We start from the raw sequence: 25,425 nt of genomic DNA, 5'->3' as shown, positions 1-25,425 counted from the left end.
CAACATAGGTTTAACTGCATGGGTCCATTTATACGTGCATTTTCTTCTGTCTCTGACACCTCTAAGACAGCAAGACCATCTCCTCATCTCCTCTTCAGCAGTCTGTTCAGCCTACTCAAAGTAAAGACAATGAGGATGAAGACCTTTATGATGGTCCACTTCCATTTAATAAATAGTAAATATATTTTTTCTTTTTTATGATTTTCATAAATTTTTTTCTCTAGCTTAGTCTTAAGAATACAGTATAAATACATATAACATACAAAATATTTGTTGATTGACTGTTCATGTAATCAGTAAGGCTTCTGGTCAACAATAGGCTATTAGTAGTTAAGATTTTTGGGGAATCAAAAGTTTTATGCTAATTTTCGACTGCATGGAGAGTTGGCATCCCTAACCCCCATGTTGTGCAAGGGTCAGCTGTACTTTACACTGGTTTAAGGGATAGACAAGGTCCAAATCTGTTCTCATTCATCACTAGTGGCATTAATTAGCATTTGCAATATGATCTCTAAGGACTTCCCCAAACATGATAGTATTTTATTATTATCATGTGAGATTATATTAGCCCAGTTTTAGAGATGAAGAAACATAGGTTCTAAGAGGTTAATTTGCTGAAGATCACACCAGTATTAACCTGGTGGAAGGCCTAGACCTTAGATCCTCTAACTCTCAATCTTGTGTTTATTTCCACTGTTTCATGCTACAGGGCTTATTGACAGATTAATTCCATGCCAAACTATTTGCCCCTAAAAGCCATGTGCAAGCCTACCTCTGAGGATCAGTTACTGCTCAACAACAGTGCAGAAGATGGAAACTTATTCCTGAAGCAGGAAAAAATTGAGTGGTGGGTGATTGCAGCTAATGTTCATGCTCACCTTGATGTCTACTTGTGCCCCTTCATCCACTAGAATGCATCCCCCTTCTCTTCACAAATACTTGCCCACCATTTGTCCTTCAAGGTTTAAAATAATGCCCCCTCTACAGAATTTCATGTAAAATTTCAGCCATTTCCACTATTTCTTGGCTCCACATTTCATCTTAACTTTAATAATGTGAAGATATTACAAGGTGTATTTAGTCCCAAATTCCTCAGAAATTTTTCTCTAGAGCTCATACATGTATGTTTTAGTCCCCCAGCAAGACTTTCTGCAAGATCTATGTTCTACATCTCAGATTCCTTTCCATGTTTTCACTGCTTTTCTCTTTCCCTCAACAGCCTAGTATATTGCCATGCATTCAACAATTGCTTACTGAGCAAATGAGAACCTGCATTAGTGTAGTAAAAGCATAGCTTGAATAGTAATTAGGAAGTTGGCATCCCAGTTTTACAACTAAGTAACTGCATTATTTCAGGCAAGTCTATGAGTTTATTTTCTCACCATAAAATGGTCATGGGGCAAGAAGTGGGTGGACTATATGAGTTCTATGATCTATAAGATGCTATGAATATTTAAATATTATTTTGGTTGGGACTGATCAAAACCTAACTTTATTCCATTAAGGATGAGAGAAGAGATGAACAAGAATTCCAATGAGAAAAATATTGAAAGTAACAAAAACGCTAGGCAGAAGAAAGCCAATGTGTCTGGAAAACAAAAAAAAAGCAAAGAAGAATAAGAGAAAGCAGAGATGTCCTGGGCAAAACTGGAAATACAGATCCTGCTTGAGAGGGAGGTGAAGGGGTTAGAGGGTGGAATATACATGGGGGCAGCTTAGTAACTAGAAATATTGTTTAAGTGGTTAGGCAAATGTAGTATAATGTTTTGTTTTGTTTATTTGCTCTTCTGTTTGCTATTTGAACTTGAAATCAAATGGTAAGAAAGTATTGAGCATGCATAGATTCTGATGAAGAAAATAAGACGCATGCTAAAAAATACTTGTAAAAATAGAAACAGAAGTTCTTGGCATTAATATAAGAATTAATACCATTAACATTTGACCATTAGAAACCTTTTCTCCTGTACTTTTTCCTCCATTTTTTTTGAGGGGGGAGGTGGAGAGGTATAGCAATTTTAATCAGGGTATTTCTGCTGCTTAAGTTAAATTTTATTAAAGATTTTCATAATTCCAAGTAATACCATACTAATTTCATTAAAATTGGGTCTTAGCTGACAGACCATATAATAGATTAAAATAATGTTATAAGGAGGTCTGTCCATGACTTCATTAATAAGCTCCCTTGGATGGGAAGAACCTATGGCAGGCAGGAGATGAAGTCTCTGATGTGGTAGTGTCTGAGTTGCTAAGGAAAAGAAAGCAATGATTAGCTTAACAGTTTGAGGGAAAAAAAATTACCTCTTTAGAAAAGAAAATATCTAATATTAACACAAATATTTGAATCGAATAACATTTCTTGGATTCTCGGATGTAAAAGTTTTCAGTTGCTATCCAAAGTTGGCATAACACTTTAGGAGTACCCGGTTAATAAAAGGCCAAAAAAATCCCAATAAAAAACAGCAAAATTTTAAAGGCATTTGATATTTAAGATCCATTTTTAGGAATCTCCTGACCATCTTGAAACTAAAACTGCAGAGAAGAAACTTACTATTAGTCCATGTTACATAACTTTGAATCTAGTTTGCCCTTAACCTTTTACCAAGTTTAACCAAGGTTTATAATGAAATTTTATTGCAAGGAGAAAAAAAAGTGTGTTTTAAAAACAAACATACCTGCTTCATCATAGGATACAGTCAATTTTTCTAGCATTTCTCGGTCAATTGACAAAATCTGCTGTTCAAGGATGGTCTGGTAAGACAATACACTATTTTCTTTGTCTTTCTCGTAGTCCTGAAGATGCTGTTTAAGGGCCTCTGGGAGTCGAGATTTTACATATTCAGCTGCAGTCTGCAGATAAAACAGTCAGAGAGAGAACTCCATTAGAAATTCTCCTCTTAGACTTTTTACTTACCCTCAGGTGCTATAGAGAAAGCTCAAAGCACTGTGAAACCAACCCTCCAGACAAGCATGTCCTTGTCATTGTCATTTTTAGTATCCACTGGACCCAGTAAGGTGATCTTCAAATAGATAGAATCGCAGACCTCTAAGAGTTTTCTACTAGGTTTAAAGGTATAAAAGATGATAGACTTGGTTAGATATTCACAGATTTAGTACTCAGAGTTTCAACTATTATAGTGAACTGAAGGCCCCTGACAGTGATTTTGCTGGATACAAATCTGACTTGCCCTTGTCTACAATGCAGAAGACAGTCACTCATCTCAGCAATGACCCCATCTGTGCTATGGCATCCACATCCCTACTTTGTTTTATTAGTCTCTACTCATTAATGTTTACATAAGAACTCTTTTTTTTTATTTAATATTTTTTTTTCTTTTATTATTATTATTATTATTATTATTATTATTCTTTAGGTTTTATGGTACATGTGCGCAATGTGCAGGTAAGTTACATATGTATACATGTGCCATGCTGGTGCACTGCACCCACCAACTCGTCATCTAGCATTAGGTATATCTCCCAATGCTATCCCTCCCCCCTCCCCCCACCCCACAACAGTCCCCAGAGTGTGATGTTCCCCTTCCTGTGTCCATGTGTTCTCATTGTTCAATTCCCACCTATGAGTGAGAATATGCGGTGTTTGGTTTTTTGTTCTTGCGATAGTTTACTGAGAATGATGATTTCCAATTACATAAGAACTCTTGTAAAGTGAATTTTATAAAGGAGAGTCCTCTGCTAGGGCTGATAATGAAATAATGGGATAAACAGAAAATGAGGAGATTTAAGACAATGCCCCTTAACCTGGGGCAAAAAAACAAAAAACAAACCTCTTCACCACTTAAATGCCTTAAGCTTACATACATATAATTCTTACTTTGACAAGTTTGTTGTTGTTGTTGCTGTTTGTTTTTTGCTTTTACACTATCTGTACAACACACTCCCAAATAGTTACATTCCAATTAGTAACAACTAATTACATGCAGTGATTTTCAATCAGGTAAGCATGTTCCACTTGGGGGTAGGAAGGAAGATATGCATATTTTGAAAAGATTTTCCCAAAGATTCTGATATGTTTTTCTGGTAGGCTGCAGTGGTAGCATACTCTTTTCTCTCCAAGTTGAGAATTCCAGTGCTAGTTAAGCAGAATTTTATGAGCATAATTAAGTGACAGAGAGGCATGCATAAATCAGGGGAATTCTGAAATTTATAAAACTTCTCTCTTGGGAATGTCAAAAGTTTAGCATCTCCTTGCAGTGCAGTCCTGCTTTACTCACATAGTGTCTAAGGTTAATCAATCAATCAATGAAGTGCACCATATATTATTCAAAATTATATTCATAACCAGTATAAAACTTCACATACACACAAAAAAAACTGCTAAAAAAAAAAAAAGATGGTCTCTGGGGCAATCTTTGCTTAGAATAAGGCAAAGACTCATCTACATAGAAAAAAGAAAAACCTGTAGTGTTCTGTTGCACAGTAGGGTGACTATGGTTATCAGTAAGGTGTTGTATATTACAAAATAGCTAGAATAAAGGTTTTTGAATGTTCCCAACATAAATAAATTATAAATGAATAAGGTAAGGGACATGCTAACTACCTTGATATGAACATTATACAAGATATGCATGTATTGAAACATCAAACTATATCCCATAAATATGTAAAGTTACAATGTATCAATTTTTAAAATTCTGTACAGCTATTAATTGTACAATTTAAAATAAGTATGTATTAAACATACATACTGATATATATATGATACATACTAATCAACAGAGGTTCCGTTTTTTTCATTTATAGAGTAGTATCCTCTATAGCCTTTGGAAAAAATGAGATAGGACTATATGTACTGACCAGGAAGAATACCATGATATATTGTTGAGGTTAAAAATCAAAGTCACAGAATATCAGGTATAGTATATCCCACAACATATATATATATATATATATATATATGCATAATTAAGTGACACACATATATATATAGTGTATTTAGTATTATCATTTAGGCATAGGAGAAGATATGGAAGAATATACTCCAATTGTGGAAGACACTTTACATTTTTTTATTTTTATTTTTTTGAGACAGAATTTCACTCTTGTTGCCCAGGCTGGAGTGCAATGGCGTGATCTCGGCTCACTGCAACCTCCACCTCCTGGGTTCAAGCGATTCTCCTGCCTCAGCCTCCTGAGTAGCTAGGACTACAAGCGCCTGCCACCATGCCCAGCTAAATTTTTTTGTATTATTAGTAGGGACGGGGTTTTACCATGTTGGCCAGGCTGGTCTTGAACTCCTGACCTCAGGTGATCCACCCAGCTCAGCCTCCCAAAGTGCTGGGATTACAGGCGTGAGCAACCACACACAGACAATACTTTCTACGTTCCACATTTTTGTATTGTTTCCGTGTTTTTACGATTGTAATTTTTTTAAATTGTCTTTAAAATGTATTTGGTTTTTAAAAATTTTATTTCAGTAGTTTTTGGGGAACAGGTGGTTTTTGGTTACATGAATAAGTTCTTTAGTGGTGATTTCTGAGATTTTGGTGCACCCATCACTGGAGCAGTGTACACTGTACCCAATGTGTAGTCTTTTATCCCTCATCCCCTTCCCACCCTCCCCCTTATGTCCCCAAAGTCCATTATATCATTCTTATGCCTTCGCATCCTCATAGCTTAGCTCCCGCTTATAAGTGAGAATTTAGGATATTTGGTTTTCCATTTCTGAGTTACTTCAAATAGAACAACGGTCTCCAACTCCATCTAAATTGCTGCAAATGCCATTATTTCATTCCGTTTTACGGCTGAGTAGCATACCATGATGTATATACAACACATTTTCTTTATCCACTTGTTGGTTGGTGGGCATTTAGGTTGGTTCCATATTTTTGCAATTGTGAACTGTGCTGCTATAAACATGAATGTGCACGTGTCTTTTTCATATAATAACTTCTTTTCCTTTGGGTAGATACCCTAAAATATATTTCTTTATAAGCTTCATGATTTTCTCTTTAAATGTTAACACAATTTAGGATGAAAAGAAACTTGCCAGAACAATGACTTTTCCCAGGAAAAGTCCACTGGAAAGTGGTGGTAAAAAGTTATATTTTAGCCCCTAGAGTAGCCAAAGAGAACACAACACGTTTTAGTTCCAGATTTATATTTCCTAATTCTGTTGCTGACAAAATTACAATTTAACATCACCAAACATTGTTCAATTTATCTGCCAGCCAGCTAGTACAGAACAAATGAAATTATTCCATAAAATGTAAATGGACTCAGCACATTTGTGCAACATATTTAATTGTAGAATTTACTAACATTTTTCCCTGACACTGGAAAATGAAGAGACACACTGCACAATAACTATTTTTAAACTCACACTACCTTCTTACTCAGTGTAATATCTGTCATTAATTTTTTCCTTGAAATACCTATGAGGTACAGGAAATAGTTCCATAATTCACATTTTACAAATATTGATGTACTCTATATTATTGAAAGCACACCATGGGATTCCTGGCTAGCCATATGCAGAAGATTGAGACTGGACCCCTTCCTTACACAATATACAAAAATTAACTCAAGATGGATTAAAGACTTTAATGTAAAACTCAAAACTATAAAAACCCTGGAAGATAACCTAGGCAACACCATTCAGGACATAGGCATGGGCAAAGATTTCATGCTGAAGACACCAAAAGCAATTGCAAAAAAAGCAAAAATTGACAAATAGGATCTAATTAATCTAAAGAGCTTCTGCACAGCAAAACAAACTATCATCAGAGTAAACAGACAACCTACAAAATGGGAGAACATTTTTGAAAATTCTGCACCTGACAAAGGTCTAAAATTCAACATCTATAAGGAATTTAAACAAATTTACAAGAAAAAGACAATCCCATAAAAAAGTGGGCAAGGGCCAGGAACAGATACTTTTCAAAAGAACACATACATGCGGCCAACAATCATGAAAAAAAGCTCAACATCACTGATCATTACAGAAATGCAAATTAAAACACAAAGAGAGGCCGGGCATGGTGGCTCATGCCTGTAATCCCAGCACTTTGGGAGGCTGAGGCAGGCAGATCACAAGGTCAGGAGATCAAGACCATCCTGGCTAACATGGTGAAACCCCGTCTCTACTAAAAATACAAAAAATTAGCTGGGCATGGTGGCGGGCGCCTGTAGTCCCAGCTACTGGGGAGGCTGAGGCAGGAGAATGATGTGAACCCGAGAGGCGGAGCTTGCAGTGAGCCGCGATCACACCATTGCACTCCAGCCTGGGCGATAGAGCAAGACTCCGTCTCAAAAAAAGAAAAAAAAAAAGTCAAATAAAAACAGATGCTAGCAAGGTCGTGGAGGAAAAGAAAGGAACACTTTTACACTGCTGGTGGGAGTGTAAATAAGTTCAGCCATTGTGGAAGACAGTGTGGTGATTCCTCAAAGACCTAAAGATAAAAATACCATTCGATTCAGCAATCCCATTACTGGGTATATACCCAAAGGAATAGAAATCATTCTATTATAAAGACACATGCTCGCATATGCTCATTGCAGCACTACTCACAATAGCAAAGACATGGAATCAACCTAAATGCCCATCAGTGATAAACTAGATTAAGAAAATGTAGTATATATACACCAGGGAATATTATGCAGCTATAAAAAAATGAGATCATGTCCTTTGCAGGCATATGGATGCAGGTGGAGGCCATTATCCTTAGCAAAGTAACATAGGAACAGAAAACCAAATACTCGGGGAGGAGGAGCCAAGATGGCCGAATAGGAACAGCTCCGGTCTACAGCTCCCAGCGTGAGCGACGCAGAAGACGGGTGATTTCTGCATTTCCATCTGAGGTACCGTGTTCATCTCACTAGGAAGTGCCAGACAGTGGGCGCAGATCAGTGGGTGAGTGCACCGTGCGCCAGCCGAAGCAGGGGCGAGGCATTGCCTCACTCGGGAAGCGCAAGGGGTCAGGGAGTTCCCTTTCCTAGTCAAAGAAAGGGGTGACAGACGGCACCTGGAAAATCGGGCCACTCCCACCCGAATACTGTGCTTTTCCGACGGGCTTAGGAAACGGTGCCCCAGGAGATTATAGCCCACACCTGGCTCAGAGGGTCCTACGCTCACGGAGTCTCGCTGATTGCTAGCACAGCAGTCTGAGATCAAACAGCAAGTTGGCAGCGAGGCTGGGGGAGGGGCGCCCGCCATTGCCCAGGCTCGCTTAGGTAAACAAAGCAGCCAGGAAGCTTGAACTGGGTGGAGCCCACCACAGCTCAAGGAAGCCTGCCTGCCTCTGTAGGCTCCACCTCTGGGGGCAGGGCACAGACGAACAAAAAGACAGCAGTAACCTCTGCAGACTTAAATGTCACTGTCTGACAGCTTTGAGGAGAGCAGTGGTTCTCCCAGCATGCAGCTGGAGATCTGAGAACGGGCAGACTGCCTCAAGTGGGTCCCTGACCCCTGACCCCCGAGCAGCCTAACTGGGAGGCACCCCCAGCAGGGGCAGACTGACACCTCACACGGCCGGCCAGGTACTCCAACAGACCTGCAGCTGAGGGTCCTGTCTGTTAGAAGGAAAACTAACAGGAAGGACATGCACACCAAAAACCCATCTGTACATCACCATCATCAAAGACCAAAAGTAGATAAAACCACAAAGATGGGGAAAAAACAGAGCAGAAAAACTGGAAACTCTAAATAGCAGAGTACCTCTCCTCCTCCAAAGGAACGCAGTTCCTCACCAGCAATAGAACAAACCTGGATGGAGAATGACTTTGACGAGCTGAGAGAAGAAGGCTTCAGATGATCAAATTACTCTGAGCTACGGGAGGCTATTCAAACCAAAGGCAAAGAAGTTGAAAACTTTGAAAAAAAATTAGAAGAATGTATAACTAGAATAACCAATACAGAGAAGTGCTTAAAGGAGCTGATGGAGCTGAAAACCAAGGCTCGAGAACTACGTGAAGAATGCAGAAGCCTCAGGAGCTGATGCGATCAAATGGAAGAAAGGGTATCAGCCCTGGAAGATGAAATGAATGAAATGAAGCGAGAAGGGAAGTTTAGAGAAAAAAGAATAAAAAGAAACAAGCAAAGCCTCCAAGAAATGTGGGACTATGTGAAAAGACCAAATCTACGTCTGATTGGTGTACCTGAAAGTGATGGGGAGAATGGAAACAAGTTGGAAAACACTCTGCAGGATATTATCCAGGAGAACTTCCCCAATCTAGCAAGGCAGGCCAACATTCAGATTCAGGAAATACAGAGAACGCCACAAAGATACTCCTCGAGAAGAGCAACTCCAAGACACATAATTGTCAGATTCACCAAAGTTGAAATGAAGGAAAAAATGTTAAGGGCAGCCAGAGAGAAAGGTCGGGTTACCATCAAAGGGAAGCCCATCAGACTAACAGCTGATCTCTCGGCAGAAACCCTACAAGCCAGAAGAGAGTGGGGGCCAATATTCAACATTCTTAAAGAAAAGAATTTTCAACCCAAAATTTCATATCCAGCCAAACAAAGCTTCATAAGTGAAGGAGAAATAAAATCCTTTACAGACAAGCAAATGCTGAGAGATTTTGTCACCACCACGCCTGCCCTAAAAGAGCTCCTGAAGGAAGCGCTAAACATGGAAAGGCACAACTGGTACCAGCCATTGCAAAATCATGCCAAAATGTAAAGACCATCGAGACTAGGAAGAGACTGCATCAACTAATGAGCAAAATAACCAGCTAACATCATAATGACAGGATCAAATTCACACATAACAATATTAACTTTAAATGTAAATGGACTAAATACTCCAATTAAAAGACACAGACTGGCAAATTGGATAAAGACTCAAGACCCATCAGTGTGCTGTATTCAGGAAACCCATCTCATGTGCAGAGACACACATAGGCTCAAAATAAAAGGATGGAGGAAGATCTACCAAGCAAATGGAAAACAAAAAAAGGCAGGGGTTGCAATCCTAGTCTCTGATAAAACAGACTTTAAACCAACAAAGATCAAAAGAGACAAAGAAGGCCATTACATAATGGTAAAGGGATTAATTCAACAAGAAGAGCTAACTATCCTAAATATATATGCACCCAATACAGGAGCACCCAGATTCATAAAGCAAGTCCTGAGTGACCTACAAAGAGACTTAGACTCCCACACATTAATAATGGGAGACTTTAACACCCCACTGTCAACATTAGACAGATCAACGAGACAGAAAGTCAACAAGGATACCCAGGAATTGAACTCTGCAGACCTAATAGACATCTACAGAACTCTCCACCCCAAATCAACAGAATATACATTTTTTTCAGCACCACACCACACCTATTCCAAAACTGACCACATACTTGGAAGTAAAGCTCTCCTCAATAAATGTAAAAGAACAGAAATTATAACGAACTATCTCTCAGATCACAGTGCAATCAAGCTAGAACTCAGGATTAAGAATCTCACTCAAAACCGCTCAACTACGTGGAAACTGAACAACCTGCTCCTGAATGACTACTGGGTACATAACGAAATGAAGGCAGAAATAAAGATGTTCTTTGAAACCAACGAGAACCAAGACACAACATACCAGAATCTCTGGGATGCATTCAAAGCAGTGTGTAGAGGGAAATTTATAGCACTAAATGCCCAGAAGAGAAAGCAGGAAAGATCCAAAATTGACACCCTAACATCACAATTAAAAGAACTAGAAAAGCAAGAGCAAACACATTCAAAAGCTAGCAGAAGGCAAGAAATAACTAAAATCAGAGCAGAACTGAAGGAAATAGAGACACAAAAAACCCTTCAAAAAATTAATGAATCCAGGAGCTGGTTTTTTGAAAGGATCAACAAAATTGATAGACCACTAGCAAGACTAATAAAGAAAAAAAGAGAGAAGAATCAAATAGATGCAATAAAAAATGATAAACGGTATATCACCACTGATCCCACAGAAATACAAACTACCATCAGAGAATACTACAAACACCTCTACGCAAATAAACTAGAAAATCTAGAAGAAATGGATAAATTCCTCAACACATACACCCTCCCAAGACTAAACCAGGAAGAAGTTGAATCTCTGAATAGACCAATAACAGGAGCTGAAATTGTGGCAATAATCAATAGCTTACCAACCAAAAAAAGTCCAGGACCAGATGGGTTCACAGCCAAATTCTACCAGAGGTACAAAGAGGAACTGGTACCATTCCTTCTGAAACTATTCCAATCAATAGAAAAAGAGGGAATCCTCCCTAACTCATTTTATGAGGCCAGCATCATCCTGATACCAAAGCCTGGCAGAGACACAACAAAAAAAGAGAATTTTAGACCAATATCCGTGATGACCATCAATGCAAAAATCCTCAATAAAATACTGGCAAACAGAATCCAGCAGCACATCAAAAAGCTTATCCACCATGATCAAGTGGGCTTCATCCCTGGGATGCAAGGCTGGTTCAATATACGCAAATCAATAAATGTAATCCAGCATATAAACAGAACCAAAGACAAAAACCACATGATTATCTCAATAGATGCAGAAAAGGCCTTTGACAAAATTCAACAATCCTTCATGCTAAAAACTCTCAATAAATTAGGGATTGATGGGACGTATCTCAAAATAATAAAAGCTATCTATGACAAACCCACAGCCAATATCATACTGAATGGGCAAAAACTGGAAGCATTCCCTTTGAAAACTGGCACAAGACAGGGATGCCCTCTCTCACCACTTCTATTCAACATAGTGTTGGAAGTTCTGGCCAGGGCAATTAGGCAGGAGAAGGAAATCAAGGGTATTCAATTAGGAAAAGAGGAAGTCACATTGTCCCTGTTTGCAGATGACATGATTGTATATCTAGAAAACCCCATTGTCTCAGCCCAAAATCTCCTTAAGCTGATAAGCAACTTCAGCAAAGTCTCAGGATACAAAATCAATGTACAAAAATCACAAGCATTCTTATACATCAATAACAGACAAACAGAGAGCCAAATCATGAGTGAATTCCCATTCACAATTGCTTCAAAGAGAATAAAATACCTAGGAATCCAACTTACAAGGGATGTGAAGGAACTCTTCAAGGAGAACTACAAACCACTGCTCAAGGAAATAAAAGAGGATACAAACAAATGGAAGAACATTCCATGCTTACGGGTAGGAAGAATCAATATCGTGAAAATGGCCATCCTTCCCAAGGTAATTTACAGATTCAATGCCATCCCCATCAAGCTACCAAAGACTTTCTTCACAGAATTGGAAAAAACTACTTTAAAGTTCATATGGAACCAAAAAAGAGCCCGCATCGCCAAGTCAATCCTAAGCCAAAAGAACAAAGCTGGAGGCATCACACTACCTGACTTCAAACTATACTACAAGGCTATAGTAACCAAAACAGCATGGTACTGGTACCAAAACAGAGATATAGATCAATGGAACAGAACAGAGCTGTCAGAAATAATGCCACATATCTACAACTATCTGATCTTTGACAAACCTGAGAAAAACAAGAAATGGGGAAAGGATTCCCTATTTAATAAATGGTGCTGGGAAAACTGGCTAGCCATATGTAGAAAGCTGAAACTGGATCCCTTCCTTACACCTTATACAAAAATCAATTCAAGATGGATTAAAGACTTAAATGTTAGACCTAAAACCATAAAAACCCTAGAAGAAAACCTAGGCATTACCATTCAGGACATAGGCATGGGCAAAGACTTCATGTCTAAAACACCAAAAGCAATGGCAACAAAAGCCAAAATTGACAAATGGGATCTAATTAAACTAAAGAGCTTCTGCACAGCAAAAGAAACTACCATCAGAGTGAACAGGCAACCTACAAAATAGGAGAAAATTTTTGCAACCTACTCATCCAACAAAGGGCTAATATCCAGAATCTACAATGAACTCCAACAAATTTACAAGAAAAAAACAAACAACCCCATCAAAAAGTGGGCAAAGGACATGAACAGACACTTCTCAAAAGAAGACATTTATGCAGCCAAAAAACACATGAAAAAATGCTCATCATCACTGGCCATCAGAGAAATGCAAATCAAAACCGCAATGAGATACCATCTCACACCAGTTAGAACAGCAATCATTAAAAAGTCAGGAAACGACAGGTGCTGGAGAGGATGTGGAGAAATAGGAACACTTTTACACTGTTGGTGGGACTGTAAACTAGTTCAACCATTGTGGAAGTCGGTGTGGCGATTCCTCATGGATCTAGAACTAGAAATACCATTTGACCCAGCAATCCCATTACTGGGTATATACCCAAAGGATTATAAATCATGCTGCTATAAAGACACATGCACACGTATGTTTATTGCGGCACTATTCGCAATAGCAAAGACTTGGAACCAACCCAAATGTCCAAAATTGATAGACTGGATTAAGAAAATGTGGCACATATACACCATGGAATGCTATGCAGCCATAAAAAATGATGAGTTCATGTCCTTTGTAGGGACATGGATGAAGCTGGAAATCATCATTCTCAGTAAACTATCACAAGAACAAAAAACCAAACACTGCATATTCTCACTCATAGGTGGGAATTGAACAATGAGAACACATGGACACGGGAAGGGGAACATCACACTTTGGGGACTGTTGTGGGGTGGGGGGAGGGGGGAGGGATAGCATTGAGAGATATACCTAATGCTAGATGACGAGTTGGTGGGTGCAGCGCACCAGCATGGCACATGTATACATATGTAACTTACCTGCACATTGCGCACATGTACCATAAAACCTAAAGTATAACAATAATAATAACAATAAAAAATAAATTTAAAAAAAAAAACAAATACTCATGGTCTGTTATTGGTTTTAGCCAATCCTTCATATCTTTCAAAGTTTGGCTCAAATGCCATGTATATACCATTAGTATTGCCTAACCTAACTTGAACATTTAAGAGCATCCAACAGCTTTCCAATTATTTTGTGTTTGTATGGGTATAGGTACTTTAGCTCCTCCATCTGGTGGACTGTATCTTACACATTATTTTGTTCCCCCACATCTGGTTCAATGCTTTGTACCATAGAAGCTCAATATTTTGACACTATTTAAAAATCAAGTACTTTCAGATAGCTTGGGAGAAAATGTTTTGACAGTTCCTAATTCTTTCTTGCATACAGATCTTCTCACAATTTCAGATAGAGAATAAAAGTCTGGTTTTCTAATGGCAAATGGAACTATTCTTGGTCTTTAATTTTCTTTCATGCCATTATTTTAGAAAAGTAAACAGCTCAAACCCAATCATAATTCACACGCCAAAATGGCAAATTATGTGTTTCACACTTAAAGCTGTATGAAGCTTTATTTAATGCTTTCCTCTCCATAATCATTTGATCTTCTCCATTCTTGCCTTTATTTCTGCATTTGGCAATGGGCTTGACTGATTCTTCTAGGGACCCTTTGAGGAATCATGTATAATGTACATCAGAGCTGTACACCTGAGTTAAAGGTTGCCTTGCAGGATGTTAATTACACCTGGACTTTCAGCTTTATGTTTAGCCAGACGTATCCTAAATGGCTGAAGAGAAATCTTAGGGTAGAAAGTGCAAAAAAGTTCACAGGTTCCCTCCAGTTAGACCTGAAAAGATGGTGGCTTTGGCAACAGCTAGAGTAAAAAGATGAGCTAAAAACTTACAAGGCAGGGCATAAAAGGTGCTGAATGTGCCTTCTTACAGAATTTACATATATTTATATTACCCATTCTAGTGTTAGTCTGGAAGACATTAAAGGGTTACAGTAAACTCTATAAAAAGAACTCGGTGGGTAAGAAGGATAAAAGAAAAGAAGCAGAATGATTAAGAACCTAAATTCTGGAAATGTAGGTAGAATGCTGATGCTGGTCATTAGGCTAAAAAACTATTTACTATCATATGGTATATTGTTTAAGAACTAATACATATTAAAGAATTCAGGTGGGGTGGTGCAAAAGTATATTTCAAGAACTGCTAAATGTTGCACAATTCATCTTAAAAAGAAAACCTGGCCGGGCGCGGTGGCTCACGCCTGTAATCCCAGCACTTTGGGGGGCTGAGGCGGGTGGATCCCAAGGTCAGGAGATGGAGACCATCCTGGCTAACATGGTGAAACCCCGTCTCTACTAAAAATACAAAAAAAAATTAGCCGGGCGTCATGGAGGGTGCCTGTAGTCCCAGCTACTCAGGAGGCTGAGGCAGGAGAATGGCGCGAACCCGGGAGACAGAGCTTGCAGTGAGCCAAAATCGCGCCACTGCACCCCAGCCTGGGTGACAGAGCCAGACTCCGTCTCAAAAAAAGAAAAGAAAACTTGTTAGCCGGCCAATTCTAATTTATTGACTGTCTGCTGAGTAATACATATTAGGCTTGAACTGTTGGGAAAACATGCCTTTACCATAAAGGAAACTGCAATTTTAATATGCAAACAAAACACACATGAAATACTGGAAAAACACATTTTACAAAGTAATGCAAAAATAGGCATGAATCCTGAAATAAATTAATATATTTATTTAATGCATGAGTTATGTTAAGTGCTAAACAGCAGAGAAATTAAGGAGAGAAATTAAGATAGGAGAGGAACACAGAAAAATAATCAGGAAATAATTCTGGTAGAATTTAAAGACCAATTTTAAAAAATAATTTAAAAAAGAAGGCTGGGCGTGGTGGCTCACACCTGTAATCACAGCACTTTGGGAGGCTGAGGCAGGCAGACCACGAGGTCAAGAGATGGAGACTATCCTGGCCAACATGGTGAAACCCCATCTCTACTAAAAATACAAAAATTAGCTAGGCGTGGTGGTGCGTGCCTGTAGTCCCGGCTACTCAGGAGGCTAAAGCAGGAGAATTGCTTAGGCAGAGGTTGCAGTGAGCAGAGATCACACCATTGCACTCCAGCCTGATGACAGAGCGATACTCCGTCAAGAAGGAAAGAAGGAAAAAAAGAAAGAAGGAAGGAAGGAAGGAAGGAGAAAACAAAAACCTAGGAAATACTCTTCTAGACATTGACCTAGGCAAAGAATTGATTACGAAGACCCTAAGGGCAAAAGCAACAACATAGACAAATGGGACTTAATTAAACTACAGTTTCCACACAGCAAAAGAAACTATCAACAGAATAAGCATTAAAAATTGTGTTATAAAAGAGTACTAAATTATGTAGGAAAATATTAATAATAAAAAGCAGATTAAGTCTGGACACAGTGGCTCACCCCTGTAATCCTAGCATTTTGGGAGGCTGAGGTGGGCGGATCATTTGAGCTCACGAGATCAAGACCAGCCTGGGCAACATGGCAAGACCCTGTCTCTACTAAAAATACAAGAAAACAGCCAGGCGTGGTGGCACGCACCTGTGGTTCCAGCTACTCAGGAGGCTGAGGTGGGTGGACTGCTTGAGCCCCGGGAGGTGGAGGTTGCAGTGAGCTGAGATGCCACCATTGTACTCCAGCCTGAGTGACAGAGTGAGACATTTTCAAAAACAAGGAGATTACAAAGTAGTTTGTATACCTCATGTGTGAGGGGAAAAAAAGGGTGAATTAAATTAATGTATATCATTAGTTATGTCAGAGTAATAAAAATTGGTGTGATTTTTATTTTTTCTCTCTAAAGTTTTCCAAATTTTATAAAATAAAACAATATTTCTATGTGCCAGCACTGTGCTGAATGCTTTAAATGTGTTAGCATATTTAATCCTTACAACAACCCTAATAGATTTTTACAGATGAAGAAACAGACTCAGAGAGGTTAAGAAACTTATCCTCAGTTATACAGTGAGTATTGGAGCAGGAAACACAAATTGCTTTTAAATTAGAAAAAAAAATTAATTTTTTACAAAGATGGCAATGCCTACTGTGGTCACTTCTTTACAAGGTAAAGCAGCCCCAGGCTGGGATAAAACCCAGAATAGAACAAAAGAACACATGAGCAAAGCTTCCCAACAGATGGGAAAGAAAAACATGCCTTCAATGCTGCGTAATTGGAAGCTAAAGCTGAGGGCAAAGCTGTTAAAAGCAATGGGAAAACTGAATAAAGTTACACAACATATTAAATTTACTCTTGTAAACTTAACAGTAAGCCTGAAAACTATTCATCTCTCCATATTTTAGAGAATATCCACCACCATCACAATGACCCCTCCAAAATCTCTGTGAGGAAAAGGTATTAAACTTATTTGCAAGTTTCCTGGGAGCCAAAAGCTTCTCTTCAAGAAGAGATAATAAGTGATGTAATTAAATTCTAATAGAACCGCCATTAGAAAAAGATCACAAGTAAACTAGACCTATGTTTCAAATCACTTTTAGTATATTTCTCTGGGGAAAAAAAGTGTCAAGGTCAAGTTACTTTACTCATTTTGTTATGTTACTCATTTTGACCTTTAGTGGACTTAAAATAAAAACAGGCTTCTGATATCCTTAACTATGAAAATATGCCTCATCACATAATAATTTTTACTTAATAATTCATATGTCATGGTTGTGTGAGTTTTTTATTTTTGTTCCTTCACTTTTTAACAAATATTCTATTTTATTACCAATTCTAAGACTTAGTGAATAGTAAGCAATTTTATGAAGTTTTAGGTAATGATAATCAAAAAGAAAGTGCCTCTATACTCAATAAATTCTTATTTAGAAGATATTCTTTAAACCAAGAAATGGATTTATCATTAACTTTGTAATGAAGTATGTTGTAGATGTTGGTCCTGATATACAGACCCAATTTCCAAGTAACTGAAAAACCAAGAGTTGAGATTTTAAGATTTCAAAACCTCAGACATGCATCTTAAGAAGAAAAGAGATTTTTGCCTTATGGATGGTCTACGGAGCGCTTTGCCAAGATAAAAAGTTTAAGAATTTTAATACCCCTCAAATTTCACAATTTTATAGATTACCTTTCCCCCTCCATTTTATTTAACACAAACGAACACACACAATTATAGTCTGAAAAGAGAGAGAAACCCTCAAGCTCCATTAAACTGAATGGGACAAATAATTGATGGCAGTGCCTTTCAATTTATGTTTACACCACATATATGCCTAAAAAACACACAGGGCTTCTGCTTCAGTTATGTGTGTTGACTGTGAATGGACACAGCCTTCCAAAGCTGGAAAAAAAAAGGGACAAAAGCAAAAGGGCTGATCTTTGCACTCATGTCAACAGTAAATTTAACACTGATAAATTTTAAAACACTGATAAATCATAAAATAAGATGCTAGATCTGGCTTTAAGGACATCTGATCAGTGGCCCTCTCCTGTGAGGAGACTTTGGCACTGAGGAAGACATACAAGGGAAGTAAGATGAGAATCAATTCTGCAAATACTGAGTAGAAAAAGGGCTGAATTTAGGGAAATGGTCACCGAGGGATGATCACAAGGTATTCACAAGATAAAGGAGAGATTATCAAGGGAATCCTTCGAAATTCACACCAGAGCAAGAAAGAAGAGAGAAGAGAGTAATATTTTATTGCAGGCAAGGTTTCCCTGCCCTTGAAGAGAAGGGGATGTGTGTTTGCTGATCTGGCAGCAGCCAGCACACAGACCACACGTTAATTTACTTAGTTTCACCTTGGAATCCATCTTTCTTATGGTAACATATCATTAACTTTTGACAGCTGCTCTTTGGCTGCAGGCACTTTAAAATAAAGTCAGAGTGAGTGCCCTTGCCCACCAGGAAGAGAACATAAGGCAAGGGAGTTATTCTTCTCTCATGCCTGCCAAGAGTGTCATTTCTTGCCATTTTTAGTCTTTGGCACTTCTAACCTGGAGAGGTTATTCAAATAAGAAAGTGTCTTTGAGATGACCATCTTGCAGTCCTGAATTCATAATTCTGCCTCAAGAAGGCAAATTTGATTCCTTCAAGAGAGACGGCATCAGGAAAAAGTCCCAGGCTTAAACCAGAAGCATAAAAATGAAATCTTACACCTATTACAGAGATTTAAGATTGCTCTGGAGAACCAAAGCTGCAGACGTGCAAATGCTAGTCATGTGGTAAAGCGACTATCACAGCGGGCATAACACTCAGTGTGTGAAAGACTTGAAGTCATCTAACCGGCTGAATATGAAGACTAAAGTTCCTATTTAGTTTAAGCATTAAAGTGATGGACTACTAAGTTACAGATTATCCCAGACAATTCCTTTGGAATTCCTAATGTGACAAACCTCAAATAACTTTATCAGTCATCTAATTCATATTCAATCTGACACTATATTCATGCGGTAGCACCAAGCGTGCCAGAGTGTGAAAATATCACTCAAATCCCACTTTCTGTATGATGGCTTCCCTAATTGCAGATGGATGTTTTTGTACATAAAAAATAACTTCCCTCTCTTTTCTAGATCTTACCCTGTAATTGCAATAAAATATAATTTTGCCAAATTATCAAACATTGTTCAGCTATGTGGCCCATTTTCCTTTTCTTATTATTTCGATCAACACCTACCCCCAAACTCTAAAGGATTAAAAAATGTATCTGCTTTACAGTCTAACAAAAAGTTGACCTTACTTCCCTACTGCCACAGTGATGATGAATTCTTTGCCCCTCAATATTACACATATTCCAGGGATAGGTTAAGGGATTCAGAGGGAATAGTTTGTACTAGTTTCATGATGTTTTTGTTTTAAAGCACAAATACACATCTATGTTCCCCTGAGGGATGGCAACATAAAAACAGCCTAATGTCGGACTTTCTCATCAATCTGTTGAGAAAACAAGCGGCACTCAGCCAAAGCAATCTGGCTAAATTTTGTGATGGGTGAGTTCCTGTCTTTTCTGCAGTTACAGAAAGAAGATGTTTCACATTCTATGCACTTGAGATCTGTAGAATGAAAAGTAATATTTGTTTACAGAGAGAACTATGTTTCATAATTCAGAGAAAATTATGGTTAAATACTGATAAAATTCCCTTCCCTTTCTGAATCTTGGGCTATAGAGCTTGGAGAAATATTAACTTCCATTAGTGCTATCCAAATGTATTCCAGAAAGTTCCATGTGGAATGCTAACTGAAAATGCCCTTGGGAATTCAGGAAGCCAATGGAACTGGTAGAAGTGAATTATAAAACACTCATGAGTTATTAATCAAAAAGAACTCTGAAGCTATGACAGTAGAGCAGCTGCTTAGGAGGTAGCCAAAACATGGTCAGATAAGAATGTTCTTTGGCTGGCAACCACTATTTATATAGGAGTAGCGCCAGAGAACTCCTACTGGGCCTCATTTGGCTTCTGCCCTGCTGCTACCTACCAGGCTCTTTAGGGTGGACCTCCAGAAGGCAGGTGTGGCCAGGGTGGCAGGGAAGCTCCAGATGAATGCCAGTTGGGCTTCTGTCTCCAATCTGACATGACTTTAAGAAGTGCCTTCAAAACCTGTATTAGATTAAGGCTCCTTGTATGTGTAGTTGGGGTATGGAGAAGGCCTGGTCTTTCTGTCCAGGGAGCTGGTAACTGCCTTATTTAGCGTGATGTGAGTAACCCCAAAAGGATCCCCACCCCCAAATCATTTTCCCTTTTTTGACGCCTGAAATTCTATCATTATAGCTTCAATCTTTGGTTAATGCCAGCTCTTCACCTACCAAAAGGTAAATATTTTAAGGAGGAGTAGCATACTAAGTAAACATCAGTCTTAGTGTGAGCAAGTTGATCAGATTTTTACCCACAAGGAGGTGGATTGACAAGCAATAAGACACCCAAGGAGACTCCTGGGAATGGAGTGTAAAGTATGAAAGTGAAGATAAAGAAAGACAAATGTTCTCTACTCTGAAATTTAACTTTGTGTGGAGGAAAACACAAAGATCTGTGCTCCTTGAAGGTCTAAATTACTCTTCTCTCTCTGGCTCCCACTTCGAGACCTGCCATCAAAGCTTATTTGAGGCTAACCCTAATGAAGCAAACTTAATTTGTTGTATCTCACATATGGGTAAATAAAGAACAAATTCAGTAGCATCTACTGCATACATATAGTTTTAAAACTTCTGTACAAATAGGAATCATCACTTTGGTTGCAAAAGTAGTCTCTTAGAATTAAAGCGATTGCTTTCCCACTTGTCACCACAATGTCTTATGTTCAGATCTCTGTTACAGCTCTCAACCACTTCAAAGTGTCTCTATCTAGTCACCTATTTGCCTTCCCACTAGTTTATGAGCAACTAGCAGGTAGGACAGAAGCTTTTTCACCTATGTGGGTTTCCCTGACACTTAGTCCAACGTAGGCATGATGGCAGAAAAGGACGGGGAATGGGAGCTTTAAAACCAGGCTTAATGTCCTATGAGTGATAACTCTACATGACCACAAAGAAAGATAAAAGGGACCGTGCCCACAATGTTTCTTCCTATCACTCTGACATTTGCCTCTCTTCTGCCATAAATCATATAAATGTCATACTATTTTATACTTGCCGAGCATCACACCTTATTTTATACCACAGGAACCCATTTGCAAGGACTGCTGGTTTGGACAGAGCCACAGCCTGTTGTATCTCATGATAAAAATGTGTTTTCAAATATTTCTGTATTATTTTCAACCTGACTAAAAAATCTTTGAGAGCAACAAATCCTCTTCCCAGAAATGCACATGCAGTATCTAATGTCTCATTTTAGGAATCCAGGTAAAAAGTTTATAAACAGGGTCATGGTGAAGCCTTATTAGCTCCATACAGGGGAAGGGCACTAGGACAGGGCTTCGTTTTTTTCTACAAAATTAGGTCACTGGGCTTCATCAGTGTTTCTTCACAGCTGGTATTCCAACCAACTGCTTCTAAGTCACCTAGGGTGGAAAGAGGGGATTGCCTTCTTTAAAAACGCAGATTCATGGGGCCTGCTCCATATTTAGTAAATCAACTTTTTTTAGGGTAGGACTCTAGAATCTACTTTTTAAATGTTTGCTGTATTTTAACAGGCTCACTAACAGGTGAAAAACACCAGATTCTACCCCCTAGAGATTCTGATTTTCTAAGGTCTAGGCATGTGTGTTTTTACAAAGCTTTGTAACAAATTCTGATGTACATCTAGGGTTGTACAAGACCCTCCACAAGAACAGTCCTTCTGCATCCCCCAAGACAGAATTTGGCAAGTAAACATTTTTAATTCCTGGGAAAACCTTGACTATATTCAATGATGTTCCTACATGGTCTTTCAACCCTCAGTGCCACGGCTTTTTTAAATCATACAAAATTGCTAGTCTGCTCAGCCTCAAAAAGGCTGAGCCCTTTCCTGAAGCAAACTAACTGACCTTGTGTACTTCTAATGCAAGGGAGCACCTGGAATCCTTTCCCAACAGCTTGTGGGCAATCAGGCAAATCTCAGCAAGCTGCATGAAACAGGCCACAAAATGACCTGTGGCAAAGCACTGTGAAAACACAATGATTTCCTCTTGACCATCCCAGGCATGGTAAGAACACTAACCTGACTCCTCCTGCCGAGGACTGCAAGTGGGACTTTGAATCCTAGAAAGCTGCAGCAATATATAGCAGAAGGGAAAGGAACTCAGCATCACCGGCAGTGTTGCATAACTATGAAACCAAGGTTTGAAAGGGTATCTTATTTTAGCAAGAGGAAAATGAGATACCTAATTGTGTGGAAAAGCTATATTTTCAGCAGTGACTGCACCTGCTTGTGTTAATAGAAAATGACACATTTTAAAATTTGGATGAGCATACAGTTCATGAACCTTACAGAGAAAAATATATCTTTTTCCCAAGTCTGACTTCAACTCCATAAGAAAATAGCTGGATGGGCAGTCACACAGTCATAAACTAGAAGTAAATCCTTTTAATTAATATTTATTGGATGTCCACTATGTGCTGGACACTGTGCTAGGTGCTAGAGATAAATGGTTATTTATATTAACATTATTGCTTCTATAAAGTAATAGATTAGTCCAATGTGATGTAAGGAGTTCAGTGGTGTGATTAGAATTTTGGGTGGTTAGGTGCTGAGCTTGAACGCTTTCTTAATTGATGGCTGCTTTTGGGCCAATTATGGAAATAATATTTTTTACTCTCTACATAAAGGTTGTTTCCTAGTGTCTAAAGAGCTGTCCCTCTTTAGACTAACAGTTAAATTTACAGGGGAATTAAGTGGTTCTGCAGGTAAATTTAAAGTTGAACTAAGATTCTATCTTGGACAACCAGCTATCACCAGGCTTGGAGGGCTTGTCACCACTACCCATGAATCTTCCCACTATTTTGCTACATAGACGGGTGTGCTCTTTTAGCTGTTCTTGGGGAGTGGGCAGAAGTAGACATGTCCCTGCTCTCATGGTGTTTATGGTCTAGTGGGGAGATAGAAATGAACAAGATTCTTTGATGACATAAAACAAAGAACCTAAATAGCCTAGTTGGGGGTGAAGGAGGAATGGGGAGAAGAGGGTTTCCTGAGAGAGTGATGTAAAGCCAAGATCTAAAAAATGATGAGGAGGTTCACAGACAAAGGGATAAGGAGCAAGAAGAAGCTAACACAGACAGGAAAAACAATATATTTATTGATATGAATTTTCAAAAATGTGGATAAATTAGAGCCATGGGTGAATAGAAGTTGTAATTTTACAGGAGAAAAGGCTTCAAAATTGCTCTGAGGTGCTAGATACCAGCCATTGGGACTGTTGAGGAACATTAAGGAAGGGAGAAATATCACTACATTTACCCAACTAAAACCAATACTAACTTTCTATTTGTTGTGGGGAAAAATTAGTTTCTGAATTTCTTTTCATTAAAATGGGTTTATGATGAAGAGTCTGAGTTAAGAACAAGGTTAGGCCTAATGAGCTCCTGACTTGCCAGTTAACACTTTGTGTATTTTTCACTCTTTCTCTTTCTTACTCATGCTGTTGCTTTTCTTTAGTGTTGGCAACTCTCCTTTCACATTTCTCTCAAGTGTAGAATGTACACCATTTTGATTCTTCGCTATAGCATGTAGAATTGTAACATATCTGAGTGTCTTATACCAGTCATTTTTTAAGTCAGAAAAGATAATGTTTTATGAAGGGAACTGTGGGCTAAAATAGCATCAGTTGATAAGCATCAACTAACTTCAAATCATACATCTCAAGTTGTAAAATTCTTGCCCCAAAACTCAGTGGAATAAAATTAAAATGAACTTTTAAGAATTGCATGGAAATTGCCCAATGTGACAAGAAAGTGGCACTTTCAAAGGCAAAGGAAAGAAGCCCAATGGTCTCCCCACTCCAAATCCCACCTTGTTATTTTCCTGTGTGGATACGGGGTCCTATTCCACACAGAAAGTTCCCCACAAACAGAGGAGTAGGAAAAAAAAATACTCAAATGTATAGGGTGGCCTAGTATTTCCCACAGGGAGGACTCAGTTCCACAAGATGAAATCTGGGTAATCAAGAGAGAGTTTTTACATCTTCAGGGGTTTTTCCACCTATCTGCAAGGAGGGCTGGAGAAATCAGAAGTAATGTGATTTACCCTTCCAGGTGGGCTGGCGGAGCTCTCTGAAGGCATACATTTAATAGCTACCATGTATGCAGTATTTACTATGTGCCAGGTACTGTGCTTGGTATTTTATATTAATTACTTCATTTAATTCTCACCAACCCTGCAAGGTAGTTATGATTATCAATGTTTTGCAGATATGTCCTTGCAAACCCCCAGTAAGCCTTTGCTTTTTGGTAAAGTCTATGGTTTCATAAATATTTTATGTAGGCAAGTTTTAGGAACTCTGGGCTAAGAAAAGTAAGATGGTAAAATTGAGATGGAGCTAGGGATAAAGTTAGATGCAAAATATGTGCTTTATTATTCCTTTTACAGTGGACCCTTAAACAACATGGGGTTACATACATACAGTTGACCCTTAAACAACCCCAACACAGTCAAAAACCCACAAATAACTTTTGATTCCCCCAAAATGTAACTACTAATAACCTATTATTGAATGACAGCCTTACCAATAACATAAATAGTTGATTAATACATATTTTGTAGGGTATATGTATTATCTATTGTATTTTTACAGCAAAGTAAGCCAGAGAAAAGAAAATGTTATAAGAAAATCATAAGGAAAATATATTTACTATTTATTAAGTGTAAGTGGATCATCATAAAGATCTCATCCTCATTATCTTCACGTTGAGTAGGCTGAGGAGGAGGAGGAGAAAAAGGAGGAGTTGGTCTTGCTGTCTTAGGATTGACAGAGGCAGAAGAAAATCTGTGTGTAAGTGGACCTGTGCAGTTCAAACCCAGGTTGTTCAAGGGTCAACTATATTTGTTACAGATAATTAAAAAGTAACTCTGAGTTTCTTGGCACCCAATGCAAAGAAATAAAGGCAATCATCTGCACAAGTCACAGTGTCCTCAAAATAAATTATAGGAAAGATCAAAACAATGCCTATGGCAGCCATTAACTAATGAATTATTTACCACTGAACCTAGATTGACCCTGAGAATCCTTCTCAATGCAGTATTCCAAGGCAGCCACCAATCAATCAAAGTTAGCACATGAGATGAGACCTCTTTATGAGCCTT

At 38.5% G+C, this 25,425-nt stretch overlaps 1 protein-coding gene across 2 annotated transcripts in view; it reads right to left on the bottom strand.

The window, feature by feature from the left end:
* PPM1L (protein phosphatase, Mg2+/Mn2+ dependent 1L) overlaps nucleotides 1-25,425 on the bottom strand; it is a 325,983-nt gene that overhangs the window by 107,776 nt on the left and 192,782 nt on the right. For both annotated transcript variants that reach the window (XM_054482716.2, XM_063662383.1), the window contains exon 2: nucleotides 2,673-2,847. In XM_054482716.2, the coding sequence (XP_054338691.1) occupies nucleotides 2,673-2,847 (175 nt within the window). The remainder of the gene's footprint in view (nucleotides 1-2,672; nucleotides 2,848-25,425) is intronic.

Source organism: Pongo pygmaeus, chromosome 2 (assembly GCF_028885625.2).
Source record: "Pongo pygmaeus isolate AG05252 chromosome 2, NHGRI_mPonPyg2-v2.0_pri, whole genome shotgun sequence".
Lineage (NCBI taxonomy): Eukaryota > Metazoa > Chordata > Mammalia > Primates > Hominidae > Pongo > Pongo pygmaeus.
This window is presented reverse-complemented; position numbering and strand designations above follow the sequence as displayed.